Raw genomic sequence first — 15,634 nt, forward strand, 5'->3', positions numbered from 1 at the left:
TTCTAGGATCGTTAGAAGTAGGAGTCGATCATCTAATCCTGCTGTGCCATTCAATAAGGTCGTGGTTGATCTAGTTTAACTGGCTTGAACTCCATTTTCCAGGTTAACCTGAGGTTAGATTTAGATGTTAAGATTTTATTGTTCATTGTTAAAGATGAGATTGCTGAGTCCTTGGAGGCACATGGAGAAACAGGGCTGAGTCAGTATTTCAGCAAAAGGAAATCATGTCTGACAAATCTGTTAGAATTCCTTGAAGAGGTAACAAGAAAGTTAAAGGACAGCTAGTGGATGTGATCTATTTGGATTTCCAAAAGACCTTCCACAAGGTGCCTCATAGGAAGCGCTAAATAAGATAAGAGCCCTTGGTGCTAGGGACAAGAAGCTGGCATGGTTAGAGGATTGCTGATTGGCAGAAGGCAGACAGTGGGGATAAAAGTGTGTTTTTCAGGATGGCAGCCAGTGACTAGTGGGATTCCACAGGGGTCAGTGGAACCATAACTAGTCACGTTATGCATTAACAATCTGGATAAAGGAACTGAGGGCATTGTTAGGAAGCTTGTAGATGATACAAAGAGAGGTGAAGGGTAATATTGAGGAAAAGTGAGGCTGCAGAAGGACTGGAATGGGCTAGAAAAGTGGGGCAAAGAAATCACTAATGGAATGCAATGTGGGAAAGTGTAAGGTTCTGCATATTTGATAGGAAGTGTAGGGGTATAGACTAGTTTCTAAATGGGGAAAGGTTTTGAAAATCTGAAGCACAAAGAGTCTTTGGAGTCCTCGTTCAGAAATCTCATACGGTTAACATGCAGGTTCAGTTGGCAGTTAGAAAGGCAAATACATTTGTATTCCAGAACTCTTGAAATTAGAGCAGAAATGTGCCAATGAGGCCTTGGTTAGACCTCATTTTGAATATTATGATAGGTTTGGGCCTTGTATCTAAGGGGTGGGACACATGCGTTGGCAGTGGAGGGAATCTAGAGCAGTTTTGCAAGAATGATCCTGAAAATGAAGGGCTTGTCATATGAGGAGTGGTTGAAGATTCTATGTCTGTACTTGATGGAGTTTAGAAGTACAATGACTGATCTGTTTGAAAGTTACAGAGTACTAAGAGGTCTGGATAGACTGGACATGGAGACAATGTTTCCACTAGTAGCACAGCCTCCGAATAAAGGGATGACGCTTTTAGAGCTGAAATGAGGAAGCGGTTTTTCAGCCAGAGGGTGAAAATCTGTAGAATTTATTGCTGCAGAAACCTGTGGAGGCCAAGTTATTGAGTGTCTTGAAGACAAAGATAGCTAGGCCCTTGATTAGAAAGGGGATCAAGGGTTATGGGGAGAAGGCCGGAGAATGGGATTGATTATAAAATATCAGCCATAATTAAGTGGTGCAGTAGACTCGATAAGCCGAATGGTGTAATTCTGCTACTGTGTCTTATGATTCTATGAAAGACACTGCAAATATATTTGCAGCAGCAGTTTTAGAGACAACTAATAGTATATTAATGCCAGCTTTAATGAGGGAATCACTCTTGTAAGAAGACTGTTGAATCAAAATTGAATGCTTGCACTTTTTTTTGTTATTTTGATTTGTTAGGAATGATTCTTAGGAGAAGGAAACTTCTCAGGACGGTACGCTTAATTTTCTATATGTACGTGGATATATAACACATAAATAGATGAAGCAAAATGTTGGATATTATTGTGTGTCTTTTTCTTATGTGGAAGCAGTTAATAGATTGCATTAAAAAGTAACCGAAATAAAGGTTTTAACTATATTCATTATTCGTTGAGTTAATAGTTCAAGATGAGAACTTTGCTTTGAAGATCTTGTATTATTTTGAGTGAATGTGTTTCACAAATAAGAGGGAAAGATTAAGTGATCACTTACCTGTTCGATGTTTGATCTTTAATTTTATGAAATAGGTAGAGCGAAAGACATCCTCTCCCTCATGATTTTTTATACAGCTTTTTTGTTGTATTGGAATGAAATGGAACTTCATAATATATCTGCATCTAACATATATTTTGTTACTGGTTGTATGTACTGCACTTCACTGCCAAGTGCAAAATGAAATTCAGTAGTAGTGGGTTCATTAACTTTGCCCTCACTTTGCATATGCAAACAGGAATTCAAGTAATCTCTGACTCCATCTACTTAATGACATCAAGATCAAACGTGGAACATGTAACTTCTTGTTTAATCTTTTGATTTTACTTGATATCCCCATGAGAAGCACCTTGGGATATTTTACTGTATTAAATCTGCTATATAAATATAAGTTACGGTTGTTAAAATAAATGAGAATCACTCTGCCACTGTATGAAAGTGACCTTTGTTACTGTGAGCAAAGGTGTAGAAAATCACTCTTATACAGTTTTAAAATGTTGGTTCAAATTCCAAATAGTCCTGCTTTCAAAACTGTCAAAGTATTAACCTAAGAGTTTACATTAATGGGTTTTGCACAGATGACTGGCTATTTGACAATACCATTTTCTTCATTCCTTTCCTTTCTGCGATGTGCGTGTTGTCCATCCCTAATAGCATTTAGACAGAGCAGTTTGCTCGGGTCATTTCAGGGCATTTCAGAGTCAACCACATTGCTGAGAGTCTGAACCCACATATGGCCAGGCTAAATAAGAATGACAGATTTCCTCCCTTAAAGGATATTAGTGAGCCAGATTGCTACTTTTTCTGGGCCTCTGGATTACCAGTCCTTTGACATTAGCATCATGTCATTGTCTTTCCTTTTGTAATGAAGAATTATAAACAGGACCTTTGTAACGGTACAGTGGTAATAGGGTCATCTGGTATAACAGTAATGTAACTCTGATATTAGATTGTTAAAAGCCCTTGTTAGAAAATGGAGTCAGGTGAGTTTGTTTTAATTTCACTTAGAAATTGCATAGGGTATACAAAAACTATCCATTTGGCTCAAGAATCTATGCAGACATTTACATCCCTCCAATTCCCCTTATCTAACTGTTCTCTCCATACTCAGAGGATTATCTAAATGTCCCTTAAATGCATATATGCTACTTATCTCAGTGAAAGTCTTTGAAGAGATTACTCTGAATTCCTTATTTGATTCTGTGGTGATCATCTAATATTGATGACCTCTGTAAAATGGAAACACTCTCTCTGTATCTGCTTGATCAACATTTTGTCATCTGAAAAGTCATCCTTTTCTGATAGGTATAACCTCGCAGTTCTAGCAAATCTATTTTGTATTGTCTTTAGTATTGTTGCATTCTTTCTATAATACATCAACCACAACTGTCCATGGTACTTCCATGTAATCTGACCAACATTTGATACAATTTTAGCAATTTTGTTTTACAACTTCAGTTCTATCTTTTTAGAAGCAAATCTTTGTGCTCGGTTTGTCTGTTCCTGGTCTTAAACCAGTGTCACTAATTTATTGATTTGTATATTTGAAATTATATATTCCTCCACTGCTATGCTCAAAGTAGATTTTTATTTTCTGAGTAATATGCAGCCTCCATTTTTTAAATCAAAATACAATATATCACATTTGCCAACATTAAAATTCATTTGACAATTATATGTCCATTCAGCAAGATTACTAATGCATTTTTAAAAAGATTTTGTGCAGTACGTCTTTGTATTAAGTATCAATCCTTGCAACCAGTCCTCACTGTTCCTCATTCACTAATCTAAATATTCCGTTGGGACTACTTTGTTAGTGCTTTGTTACATTGTGGTGAAAGGAGTATTTTTGTGTGTGTGTGTGTATGTGTGTGTGTGTGTGTGTGTGTGTGTGTTAGTTATATGTATATATACATAACGTAAAATTTAGATTTCAAAATAAAGGCCGATGGTTAGCTACGAGGGGTTTTCTTTAAAAGAACAAAATCGAACTGTTCTCCTGAAGCAATGACTAAATCCAGCAATTTGCCATAAAGCAGATCACTGTAGACCCTTGTGATGTTAATGAAAATATTTCTGTGCTGTTTTGTTTACACCAAGTTGGATGAACATATGAGGCCTTTAACTTTGCTTTTAGTTCTGAACATTCTAGGATTGAGAATTTTTAATTGTTCAGAAGACACCGGTGTTGAATTTAGAAGCAAGTTTAATTTCCCTCTTACAAGAAATCACTTTAAGGGCAGTTGAAGCAATTCACAATCTGTTGTGAGCTCACAACAGACTGCACAAATACAAACAAGAAATTGCGCGCCAAAAGTCGTTAATTTCAAAGACCGCTAATCATGAATGGACCCGGACCATAGAACAGGCTGTCACTATAGGACAGAACAGGACAACACATCGCAAAAAAACGGCACTAAAAGAAAAACTGGCCAAACTAACACACAAAAAAGAGGACACTACAACACACACCTGGGTTAAAAACCTCTCCCACAGACAGCTCACAGACACGGAAAGAACTATACTGACCAAGGGACTCAACTACAACCACAGGGACGCCAAGACAGCAGACTTCCTAGCAGCACTGGAATGCACACTCGGGAACAATGGACTGACTGAAGAGACACAACAAACAGTGAGACAAACGGTCGTACCTATGATGATAAGAAAAAGATAAACACATAACCTCAACACCAAGGAGAGGGAAGCACTGAAAGCACTAAGAAATGATAAGAACATAATCATACTACCAGCAGATAAAGGCAGAATGACTGTCATCCTAGATAAATCAGACTACATCAAAAAAGCACAACACCTACTAGCAGACACCAACACCTACCAAATGAAGGATTCGGACCCCACACCACAACTCACCAATAGAATAAATAACACTCTAAGGAATCTACAAAAAAAACGGACAGATAACCAAAGCGGACCTACGAAGAATGAAACCGGAAAGCAACAACACCCCCAGATTCTATGGACTACTCAAAGTACACAAACCAGACATCCCACTCAGACCCATAGTATCACTACCAGGGACACCAGCATACAAACTGGCCAAAGAACTACAACAGAAACTGAAACACCTGGTCAGCGGATCCAAACACTCCATACAATCAACACAGGAATTCTTGGACGCCATCAGGAATACACACATAGACAAAGAAGAAACCATGATCTCATTCGACATGATGGCACTGTTCACTTCGATTGACAAAACCCTAGCCAGAGAAACAATAGCCATACTGGACATACATAACAGAAAACAGGAGGCGGAACCTATCAACAAAGACAGCATACTTAAACTACTGGACCTATGCTTCACTACACACTTTACATTCAACAATCAGATATACGAACAAATCAACGGAACACCCATGGGATCACCAATCTCGGGACTCATAGCAGAGGCAGTTATGCAAAGGTTAGAACAAACAGCCCTACCACAAATTCAACCCAAACTCTGGGTCAGATATGTCGATGACACTTTCGTAATCATCAAAAACACGGAAATAGAAAAAACACACCGGATCATCAACGCCACACTCACAGGCATCCGATTCACGAGAGAAGTAGAAAAGGATAGCCAACTCCCATTCCTAGACATGATAGTACAGAGAACACCAAACGGAGAATTCACCACAAGGGTACACAGGAAAACAACACACACAGACCAAGTCCTAAACTATGAAAGTAACCACCCCAACACACACAAACGAAGCTGCATCAGGACACTATTCAAAAGAGCTACAACACACTGCAGTACACCAGAACTGCGCAAAGAGGAAGAGGAACACCTATACAAGGTATTTGCCAAAAACGGATACCCGCGCAACTTTATCAACAGATGCCTAAGAGATAGACCACGGAACAAGGACATGCCACAACCAAAAGGACTAGCCACACTACCATACATCAGGAGCGTTTCAGAACTGACAGCCAGACTACTGCGACCCCTAGGACTCATAACGGCACACAAACCAACAGCCACGCTCAGACAACAACTTACTAGAACAAAGGAGCCAATACCCAACATGAGCAAAACTAATGTAGTTTATAAAATACCATGCAAGGACTGCACAAAACACTATATAGGACAAACAGGAAGACAGCTAACAATCCGCATACATGAACACCAACTAGCCACGAAACGACACGACCAGCTATCCCTAGTAGCCACACACTCAGACAACAAGCAACATGAATTCGACTGGGAAAACACTACTATCATAGGGCAAGCCAGACAGAGAACAGCCAGGGAATTCCTAGAGGCATGGCATTCATCCACAAATTCCATCAACAGACACATCGACCTGGACCCAATATACCAATCACTACAGCGGACAGCTGAAACTGACACCCGGAAGCGGCAAGGACAGACCACTATAAATGCCGGAAGAAACATCAAAGAAGCACTTCGCAGGAGGCTCCACAGCACTGATGATGTCTCCTAGCCAGGGGACGAAACGTTTGCAACAAAAACTTCCAGCTCGGCGAACAGAACCACTACAACAAGCACCCGAGCTACAAATTTTCGCACAAACTTTGAAGTCTAAAAAGGGTGGTAAGGACAAGCCAGGGAACTATAGACCAGTGAGCCTGACATCAGTGGTGGGCAAGTTGTTGGAGGGAATCCTGAGGGACAGGATGTACATGTATTTGGAAAGGCAAGGACTGATTAGGGATAGTCATCGTGTCTCACAAATTTGATTGAGTTTTCTGAAGAAGTAACAAAGAGGATTGATGAGGGCAGAGCTGTAGATGTGACCTATATGGACTTCAGTAAGGCGTTCGACAAGGCTCCCCATGGGAGACTGATTAGCAAGGTTAGATCTCATGGAATACAGAGAAAACTAGCCATGTGGATACAGAACTGGCTCAAAGATAGAAGACAGAGGGTGGTGGTGGAGGGTTGTTTTTCAGACTGGAGGCCTGTGACCAATGGAGTGTTACAATGATCAGTGCTAGGTCCTCTACTTTTTGTCATTTACATAAATGATTTGGATGTGAGCAACTGGGGTACAGTTAGTAAGTTTGCAGATGATACCAAAATTGGAAGTGTAGTGGACAGCGAAGAGGGCTACCTCAGATTACAACAGGATCTTGACCAGATGGGCCAATGGACTGAGAAGTAGCAGATAGAGTTTAATTCAGATAAATGTGAGATGCTGCATTTTGGGAAAGCAAATCTTAGCAGGACTTATACACTTAATGGCAAGGTCCTAGGGTGTGTTGCTGAACAAAGAGACCTTGGAGTGCAGGTTCACAGCTCCTTGAAAGGAGAGTCGCAGGTGGATAGGATAGTGAAGAAGGCGTTTGGTATGCTTTCCTTCATTGTTCAGAGCATTGAGTACAGGAGTTGGGAGGTCATGCTGCGGCTGTACAGGATATTGGTTAGGCCACTGTTGGAATATTGTGTGCAATTCTGGTCTTCTTCCTGTTGGAAGGATCTTGTGAAACTTGAAAGGGTTCAGAAAAGATTTAAAAGGATATTGCCAGGGTTGGAGGTTTTGAGCTATCCCTGACGAGGCTGGGGCTGTTTTTCCTGGAGCTTCGAAGGCTGAAGGGTGTCCTTATAGAGGCTTATAAAATCACGAGGGACATGGATAGGATAAATAGAGAAGGTATTTTTCCTAGGGTGGGGGAGTCCAGAACTAGAGGGCATAGTTTTAGGGTGAGGGGCGAAAGATATAAAAGGGACCTAAGAGGCAACTTTTTCAAGCAGAAGGTGGCATGTGTATGGAATGAGTTGCCAGAGGAAATGGTGGAGGCTGGTACGGTTACAACTTTTAAAAGGCATCTGGATGGGTATATGAATAGGAAGGGTTATAGGGATAAGGATCGAATGCTGGCTAATGGGACTATATTAGGTTGGGATATCTGGTCAGCATGGATGAGTTGAACCAAAGGTTTCCGTGCTGTACAGTTCTGTGACTCTATGACTCTAATTGTGCAACAATGCATGGTAGGGTGGCACAGTGGCACATTAGTTAGCACTACTGCCTCACAGAGCCAGAGACTTGGGTTCAGTACCTGCCTTGGGCAACTGTCTGTGTGGAGTTTGCACATTCTCCCCATGTCTGCGTGGGTTTCCTCCGGGTGCTCCGGTTTCCTCCCACAGTCCAAAGATGTGCAAGAAAGGTGAATTGGCCATGCTAAATTGCCCATAGTGTTTGGTGTAGGGAATGGGTCTAGGTGGGTTGCTCTTCGGAGGGTCAATGTGGACTTGTGGGCTGAAGGGCCTGCTTCCATACTGTAAGTAATCTAATCTAAAAAACAAAAAAAATACACAGTGAGTAGCTGTTTGTGGCTAGCAGTGTTTGACATGGTACGCAGCTGGAAATTAAACACAGCACTGGTGAGTATATCTACTGTTGCTGAATGCAAGATAGGGTGACAGTGGTGCTATAGACACATTGTGCATACACAATAAAGTGTGTAAAATAGCTTGCTAGAGCTCACAGAGAGAAATCCTCCAAGAAACTCCCCAAAATTGACACTTAGCTGATTTTTGATGGAATTCAGCCGTATGTCTTTGTACTTAAGTGTGGCCATATGTTAGGCTTCCTTCCTTGTCATCTAACACTGGTTTTAATGTTTGACCTGTCAATATCGTAAGGTTCACAAGATCTGTGAGAGAATTCTGGAAATAACGACTGTTCACAAATCTATTCTTCAAATCTACTTTGCCTAATTTGTAGAAACGCATTATGTTATTAAAGCTAAACTAAGACACCATAGGAAGGACAATTCACAAGCTGAAAATCAGAATAGTAAATGCAGGACATGCAATGCATATTCATGAAAAATTTGCAAAGTGTAATAGATTCATGCTTTGGATATCCTTCTGCAAAATTCCAATACAGATGTAAGATATAAACCCAAAAGAGAAGCAACAGGTCAATCTTTTTTTTAAACTGAAGGGCCTCTTGTGAATCTCCAGAATTTTCTAATTTTATTTCAGAAATCCAGGATTCCATTCTATTTCTTTTTATCAGCCCAAATGTGAGATTTTGAATATATCTGGAACTGTAGTTTATTGCCATTTTGTTCTGTTTTTATTAGGTTCTGTAACTCTTGGAGGATGCCAGTTTCAACGCGTGCTTTACAGCAGATGGCTATATACTTGGGAATAGTATCTGGAGGAGGATGTGCAGTGATGTACTACCTTATGCAACGTAAGGCCACAAAAACACAACCTGTTAGACTTATTATTTGTTCCAAAACCTTATCCCACTGACATTTGCTAGATATCATAGACCTGGCTGAGTAACAAGCTTAAAAACAGCATCATACTGAAAAATTTGTGATAAGTCAGAAAACTGGTATGCATTTTAAGAAATAGCAAAGAATGACAAATAAAATAAAGGAGGGAAATGTCAAGTAATGAGAAAAAAAGTGAGTAATGTAGAATCTGTCTCTGTTTTAATCAGTAATTAAATTGGGAAAGGATAACTAAAGCTGATGTTGGTCCTCTAGAGAGCAAAACTGGGGAATTGATAATAAAAGGAATGAAGGAACAGTTTGAACAGGTATTTTGCATCAGTCTTCACTGAAGCAAATTTAGAAAATTTCTCAAAGATACTGTACCTTCGTATACTGTACAGCTTGCTGTGCAGCAGTGTACAAAGTCAATCTCCCATCTTGACCATGTGCCAGTACTTGGCAAACACAGTTATGTGCAGCAAACAGACAGCCATGTCTCAAAGTCATAGGGGTGTATTTTCACTGAAGTCCATGGAGGTACAGTGAGTCAGGGAGTCTCGACACAGTGTCAAGGGCAGCCTCCTATACCCTGACTAGTGGATAGAATGCCTGTCCTTGGCCTATTGAGATGATCGTGGTTCGAGAGTTTGTACCTCTGCAGTCTCTGGGGAGTGAGCTGTAGTCAGTCCTGTTACTGCATAGCAACCAATCTGTGGGATAGGGTAATGCAGTCAGAGAGATACATAGGTATCAATCAGGGGTGCGCGCACTTCTTACCTCAGGCTGTCCAGCTATATTGGTCAATGGGGTTAGCAAGAGTGATCTATCAGGTTCACAGGAAATATAGACATACAAAACTTGTGCAAAAGTAGGCTGCTGCATAATTTATAATGATCATTGCTGCTCATCCAACTCAATAGCCTGTTCCTGCTTTTTTTCCCCCATATCCTTTGATCTCTTTGTCCTAAATGCTATCCAATTCCTTCTTGAAATTGTGCAATATTTTGGCCTCAACTGCTTTATGTAGCAGGAAATTCCACAGGATCACCTCTCGTGTGAAGAAATTTCACCTCAATGCAGCCCTAAATGGTTTATGCCATATCCTGAAACCACGGCCCCAGGAAAGGCCACTCTCATGAGGCCCTTTTAAAGGGATCGAATGTTGCACAAAGACCCATGCACTATATAGGAGACATACCTGCAAGTTCCCTAATCCTGGCCATCCTCATGCATTGGCCCCCTGTGTACTGCACACTTTCCTGCCCCAGACTTCGCTGACCATCACACTTCACACCAGCACAGAGGCCAGAATGAGGAACACTGGTGTCAGCAGAACCCATTGTCCTATATTTTTCCACATTCTCCAGCAGACTTTCAGTACAGACATCCATGGTACATTCTGTGATGACATGGAGTTAGGCATTCTTTCTGGCATGGTTTCATGGTACTACGCAGTGACTCAGACAAACAGAGATAGAACAAAAACAATCTATACAAACAGAAGACTTCATATACAGTGCAATGTCACGTACCACAAAAGTGTTAAGGGTTGATGGTTAGTTTCTCATGGTGGAGATTGTCATTGTCTGGCACCTATGTGGTACAAATGTTGTTTGCCACTTGTCAACTTAAGCCGAGATATTGTCCAGGATTTGTTCCTTTTGTGGATGGGCTGTTTTAGAACCCGAGGAGTCATGAATGATGCCGACGGCGGTGTCGTCATCAGCGGACATCCCCACTTCTGATCTTATGATGAAGGAAAGGTGTTTGGACCTAGGGCGCTTTCCTGATGAACTCCTGCAGAGATGTCCAGGAGCTGAGATGACTGACCTCCAACAAGTACAGTCATCTCCTTTGTGCCAGGTATGACTCAATCCACAGACAGCTTCCTCTGCCGCTCGCTCCTCCACACTCCCCATTTCCTGTTGACTCCACTTTAGGGTTTCTTGATGCTTCACTCATCAAATGGCCTCGATGTTGAGGGTTGTCATTCATGTTTCATCTCTGGAATTCAGCTTGTTTGTCCATGTGTGAACAAAGCTGTAATGAGATCAAGAGCTAAGTGGCTCTGGCTTAATCCAAATGAAACATTAGTAGGCAGTTTATTGCTAAGCAAGAATTGCTTAATAGCACTGTTGATGACACCCTCCATTACTGAACTGATGATGAGGCAGTAATTGCAAGGTTCCATTTGTCCTGCCTGTATACCTGGGCACTTTTCTACTTAGCTCAAAGGTGGCCTACGTTCCCCTTTACTAAAAGGCCAAAACTCCAACACCCTTTCAAATGCTACTCTCCTTATTGATTTTTCTCGTCTACTTTACCCAAGTCACACTATAGAACATAGAAAAGTACAGCACAGAGCAGGCCCTTTGGCCTATGATGCTGTGCCGAGGTTTAATCCTAATGTAAAATATAATAATCTAACCTACGCGCCCCTCAACTCACTGCTGTCCATATGTATGTTCAGCAGTCGCTTAAATGTCCCCAATGACTCTGCTTCCAACACCACAGCTGGCAACACATTCCATGCATTCACAACTCTCTGCATAAAGAAGGTCTGCCTTTATACCTTCCTTCTCATATCTTCAAACTATGACTTCTCGTATCAGTCAATCTTGCCCTGAGGAAGTCTCTGGCTATTGACTCTATCTATTCCACTCATTATTTTGTACACCTCGATCAGTTCTCCTCTCTTCCTCCTCCTCTCCTGAGAGAAAAGTTCGAGCTTATTCAACCTTTCTTCATAAGGTGAGTCCTCCAGTCTAGGCAGCATCCTGGTAAACCTTCGTTGCACCCTCTTCAAAGCCTCTGTATCTTTCCTATAGTAGGGTGACCAGAACTGGATACAATATTCCAAGTGTGGTCTCACTAGAGACTTGTAGATCTGTAGCAAAACCTTGCGGCTCTTAAACGTGATCCCCCTGTTAATGAAAGCCAAAACACCATATGCTTTCTTAACAACCCTATCCACTTGGGTGGCAACTTTGAGGTATTTATGTGCTTGCACACCTAGATCCCTCTGTTCCTCCACACTGCCAAGAATCCTGTCTTTAATCCTATATTCAGCATTTGAGTTCGACCTTCCAAAATGCATCACTTCGCATTTATCCAGGTTGAACTCCATCTGCCATTTCTCAGTCCAGCTCTGCATCCTGTCTTTGTTGCGCTGCAGCCTGCAGTAGCCCTCTATACTATCGACGACGCCTCCAACCTTTGTGTCATCTGCACATTTACTAACCCACCCCTCAACCTCCTCATCCATATTTTATAAAAACTACAAAGAGCAGAGGCCCAAGAACAGAGCCCTGCGGGACCCCACTCAACACTGACCTCCAGGCAGAATACTTTCCATCTACAACCACTCTCTGCCTTTTGTCAGCCAGCCAATTCTGAATCCAGATAGCCAAATCTCCCTGTGTCCCATACTTCCTGACTTTATGAATGAGCTATGTGTTGTGATAAAGCCTTCCTTCCTTTGGTTTATGAACTGACTCATGAGTTTTGGAATTTCAGCTTTATCTCAGCTCTTCTTGTCCATTTCCTTCAAAATTTGTCATAATCTCTTAATGTGAATAAATGAGTTGGTGGTTAAAATTGACTTACAGATTTGGTGGCTGGGGGTGGCCTTGATACTGTATGGATTTGATGCAGATCTCTCTTGTGAATAATTGTTTTTATAGAAAATTTTGCCAAATCAGAATACTACAAGTTGGCAATTGAAGAACTCAACAAAAATGACACAGCATTAGAAGCCCTGGGAGCCCCTCCATTGCACATCCGAAATATCAAACTCACTGACAGGAACAATCATGTGGATGGAAAAAGTGCAAGGGTACAGTTTTCAGTTATTATTTCTTTTGTCAACTCTGCTTTTGCATCTAAACTTATAAGTTGTTTATGGAGCAGTAACATCATTGTGCAGGTTTCTTCCATCTGTCCATTTTGGTTTTCATGTACCTTTTAATTTTAATTATTAGCTGAATTGTTTCCATTCTTGATGCTACAGAAGGGAATATATATTCCTTTTAAATAATGAATGAAGTTTGTGAGTGGATGTTAAGTGAAAGCATAGAATTAGAATAAATGTGCGCTAGTCCAAGGAATCCAGATAAACTGACTCTATTAACTCATTGTGTGGCATTGATTTATAGATTAAAATCCCAGTTTGTGGATCAAAATCAGCTGGATATCTCCACACTTATTCTGTTCGGGATGGTCTACAGAAAAGGTAACCTATAGACACGTAACCAACTAATTGATTGTTGTTTCAATGTTATTGTTTAAAAGTCAGTTTGATTTCCATAATCAGTAGAATTATGCATATATTTTAGTTCTGTCAACAAGTGTTATGTGGTATGAACATATCTGGAGATGAATATTTTAAACATTTTCACACATATCTGAAAGAATTATCTAGAATTCTTCACAGAATTCTTCACAGGAGGATCCCAAGCACTGAGGATGTCTCCTAGACAGGGGACGAAATGTCTGCAACACAAATTCCCAGCTTGGTGAACAGAACCACAACAACGAGCACCCGAGCTACAAATCTTCTCCCAAACTTTGAAGAATTAACTATACTTTCTCAGGTTGTCCTGATTTGGTTTCAAAGAATGAGGAAACTGAACATAGCCAAGAAGTGTGGCAGTTAACGAGGTGATTTAGACTTAATGAGAAGAAATTTATGACTTTTGTTCTACTCCATTTGGCGCAAAGTGGAGAACTTGCATTGCATTCTTTATGCTGTAATGGTGAACGACAGTATGAAGAAGTTCTGCAAAGATATAATACAGTGCCGTTATTATGATTTATGCTGCCTCCTGTACAACATTTTCTTCTGTGGAAAAGTTCTAAAGTAGAGAACAACCTGAAGGGGATCAAAGAAGACAGCACAATTTTAAACAGCCTTTGGGGATATAAACAGCAACCACTTTCATAGGTGTGATGTGAGAAAAATGAAATGATTGGAGAAAAGAAAATACTGCTTATAAAAATGACCAGTATTCAGTAAGAATTCATTTAGATGTGATAGAGATTTAATTAAATAAGATTTGACTGGATTTAAAGGAATCTTATGAAATAAGATGCATCAATAGGAACCAAATTGTGCTTTAGATTCCAAAAAAATGTCTAAAACATTTCTGGTCAATTGTATTAATTGTTATATTGATGTTTAATTAAACTAGAGTCTCTAAAATGTACTATCTTTTTATTGACTGTAGATTGGGTGACTAAAGACCTTTAAATGTGTGTTGTTTTTCTCTCTGATTCTCTTTTTAAAAATCCTATCTATGCAAAGTGGATTGTTTTGGACCAAGCATTAGTTCACTTGAAAGGCTTTAAGGATTATCTTGATGGCTTGTTGGATATCTTCTGCATCTTGTGGAAAATGAGAGAGAAAAACTTGGCAAGACCAGAATTGATTTTCAAAATAGTATTTTCATGTCAGTCAGTTACTAGTGTTCTCAACTGACATTGTGGCAGAGGTCACAGATTTAATCCCTTACCTACTGAATGAGCTGCTTCAACCAAGACAGTTTTAAGTTCTGTCCCTAGTGTGCCTGGATAGGAAATGGAAAAGTTAGTCAAATACCTACTCTTTAATGTCTCCAAGGAAAATGTACAAGTGTGATATTGAGTGAGGACATGGTTGAGCTTGACTGTGCTGGTCCCCCATGAAAGAGCAACTAGGGGATATACATTCACTCATTTACAAAGAATTGGTATTTGGGATGCTTTGTGATGCATGGTAATGCCCCTAACTCTGGGCCAGGAGGTCTGTGTTCAGGTCCCACTTGCTCCAGAGGTGTGTCTAACATTTCTGAATAGGTTGATTTGAAAATAAACAAAAACAATTGGAAGACATGGTTGATTTATTGGTGGTGTTTAATAGATGGAAAACATACCATCTATTTTGATATGGTGATAGGGGGAAAACATTCAGTTGTGTGTAATAGCAGATTTGGCCATAAATAATTTTAAAAAAAGAGAATACCTACTTGATCAATTAGAAAACATGGAGGATTTACTGGTGGTAGTCAATAAATGAAAAAATACTATGGGTAATTTGGTGATGCGGAAAAGGAAACATACAGTTATGTGTGAGAGCACTTAGAGTCATAGAAATGCACAGCATAGAAATAGACCTTTCGGTCCAACCCATCCATGCCGACCAGATATCCCAACCCAATCTAGTCCCACCTGTCAGCACCCGGCCCATATCCCTCCAAATCCTTCCTATTCATATATCCATCGAAATCCCTCTTAAATGTTGCAATTATACCAGCCCCCACCACTTCCTCTGGCAGCTCATTCCATACCCGTACCACTCTCTGTGTGAAAAAGTTGCCCCTTAGGTCTGTTTTATATCTTTCCCCTCTCACCCTAAACCTCTGCCCTCTAGTTCTGGACTCCCCAACCCCAGGGAAAAGACTTTGCCTATTTACCCTATCCATGCCTCTCCTAATTTTGTAAACCTCTATAAGGTCACCTCTCAGCCTCTCACGCTCCAGGGAAAACAGCCCCAGCCTGTTCA

The 15,634-nt window shown here is 40.5% G+C and overlaps 1 protein-coding gene across 3 annotated transcripts in view; it reads left to right on the forward strand.

The window, feature by feature from the left end:
- Positions 1-15,634, forward strand: part of LOC132815747 (cytochrome c oxidase assembly factor 1 homolog) — a 67,525-nt gene that overhangs the window by 50,684 nt on the left and 1,207 nt on the right. For all 3 annotated transcript variants that reach the window (XM_060824868.1, XM_060824867.1, XM_060824869.1), the window contains 3 exons: positions 8,956-9,068; positions 12,780-12,931; positions 13,251-13,327. In XM_060824868.1, the coding sequence (XP_060680851.1) occupies positions 8,975-9,068; positions 12,780-12,931; positions 13,251-13,327 (323 nt within the window). In that variant the 5' untranslated portion in view covers positions 8,956-8,974. The remainder of the gene's footprint in view (positions 1-8,955; positions 9,069-12,779; positions 12,932-13,250; positions 13,328-15,634) is intronic.

Source organism: Hemiscyllium ocellatum, chromosome 5 (assembly GCF_020745735.1).
Source record: "Hemiscyllium ocellatum isolate sHemOce1 chromosome 5, sHemOce1.pat.X.cur, whole genome shotgun sequence".
Classification (NCBI taxonomy): domain Eukaryota; kingdom Metazoa; phylum Chordata; class Chondrichthyes; order Orectolobiformes; family Hemiscylliidae; genus Hemiscyllium; species Hemiscyllium ocellatum.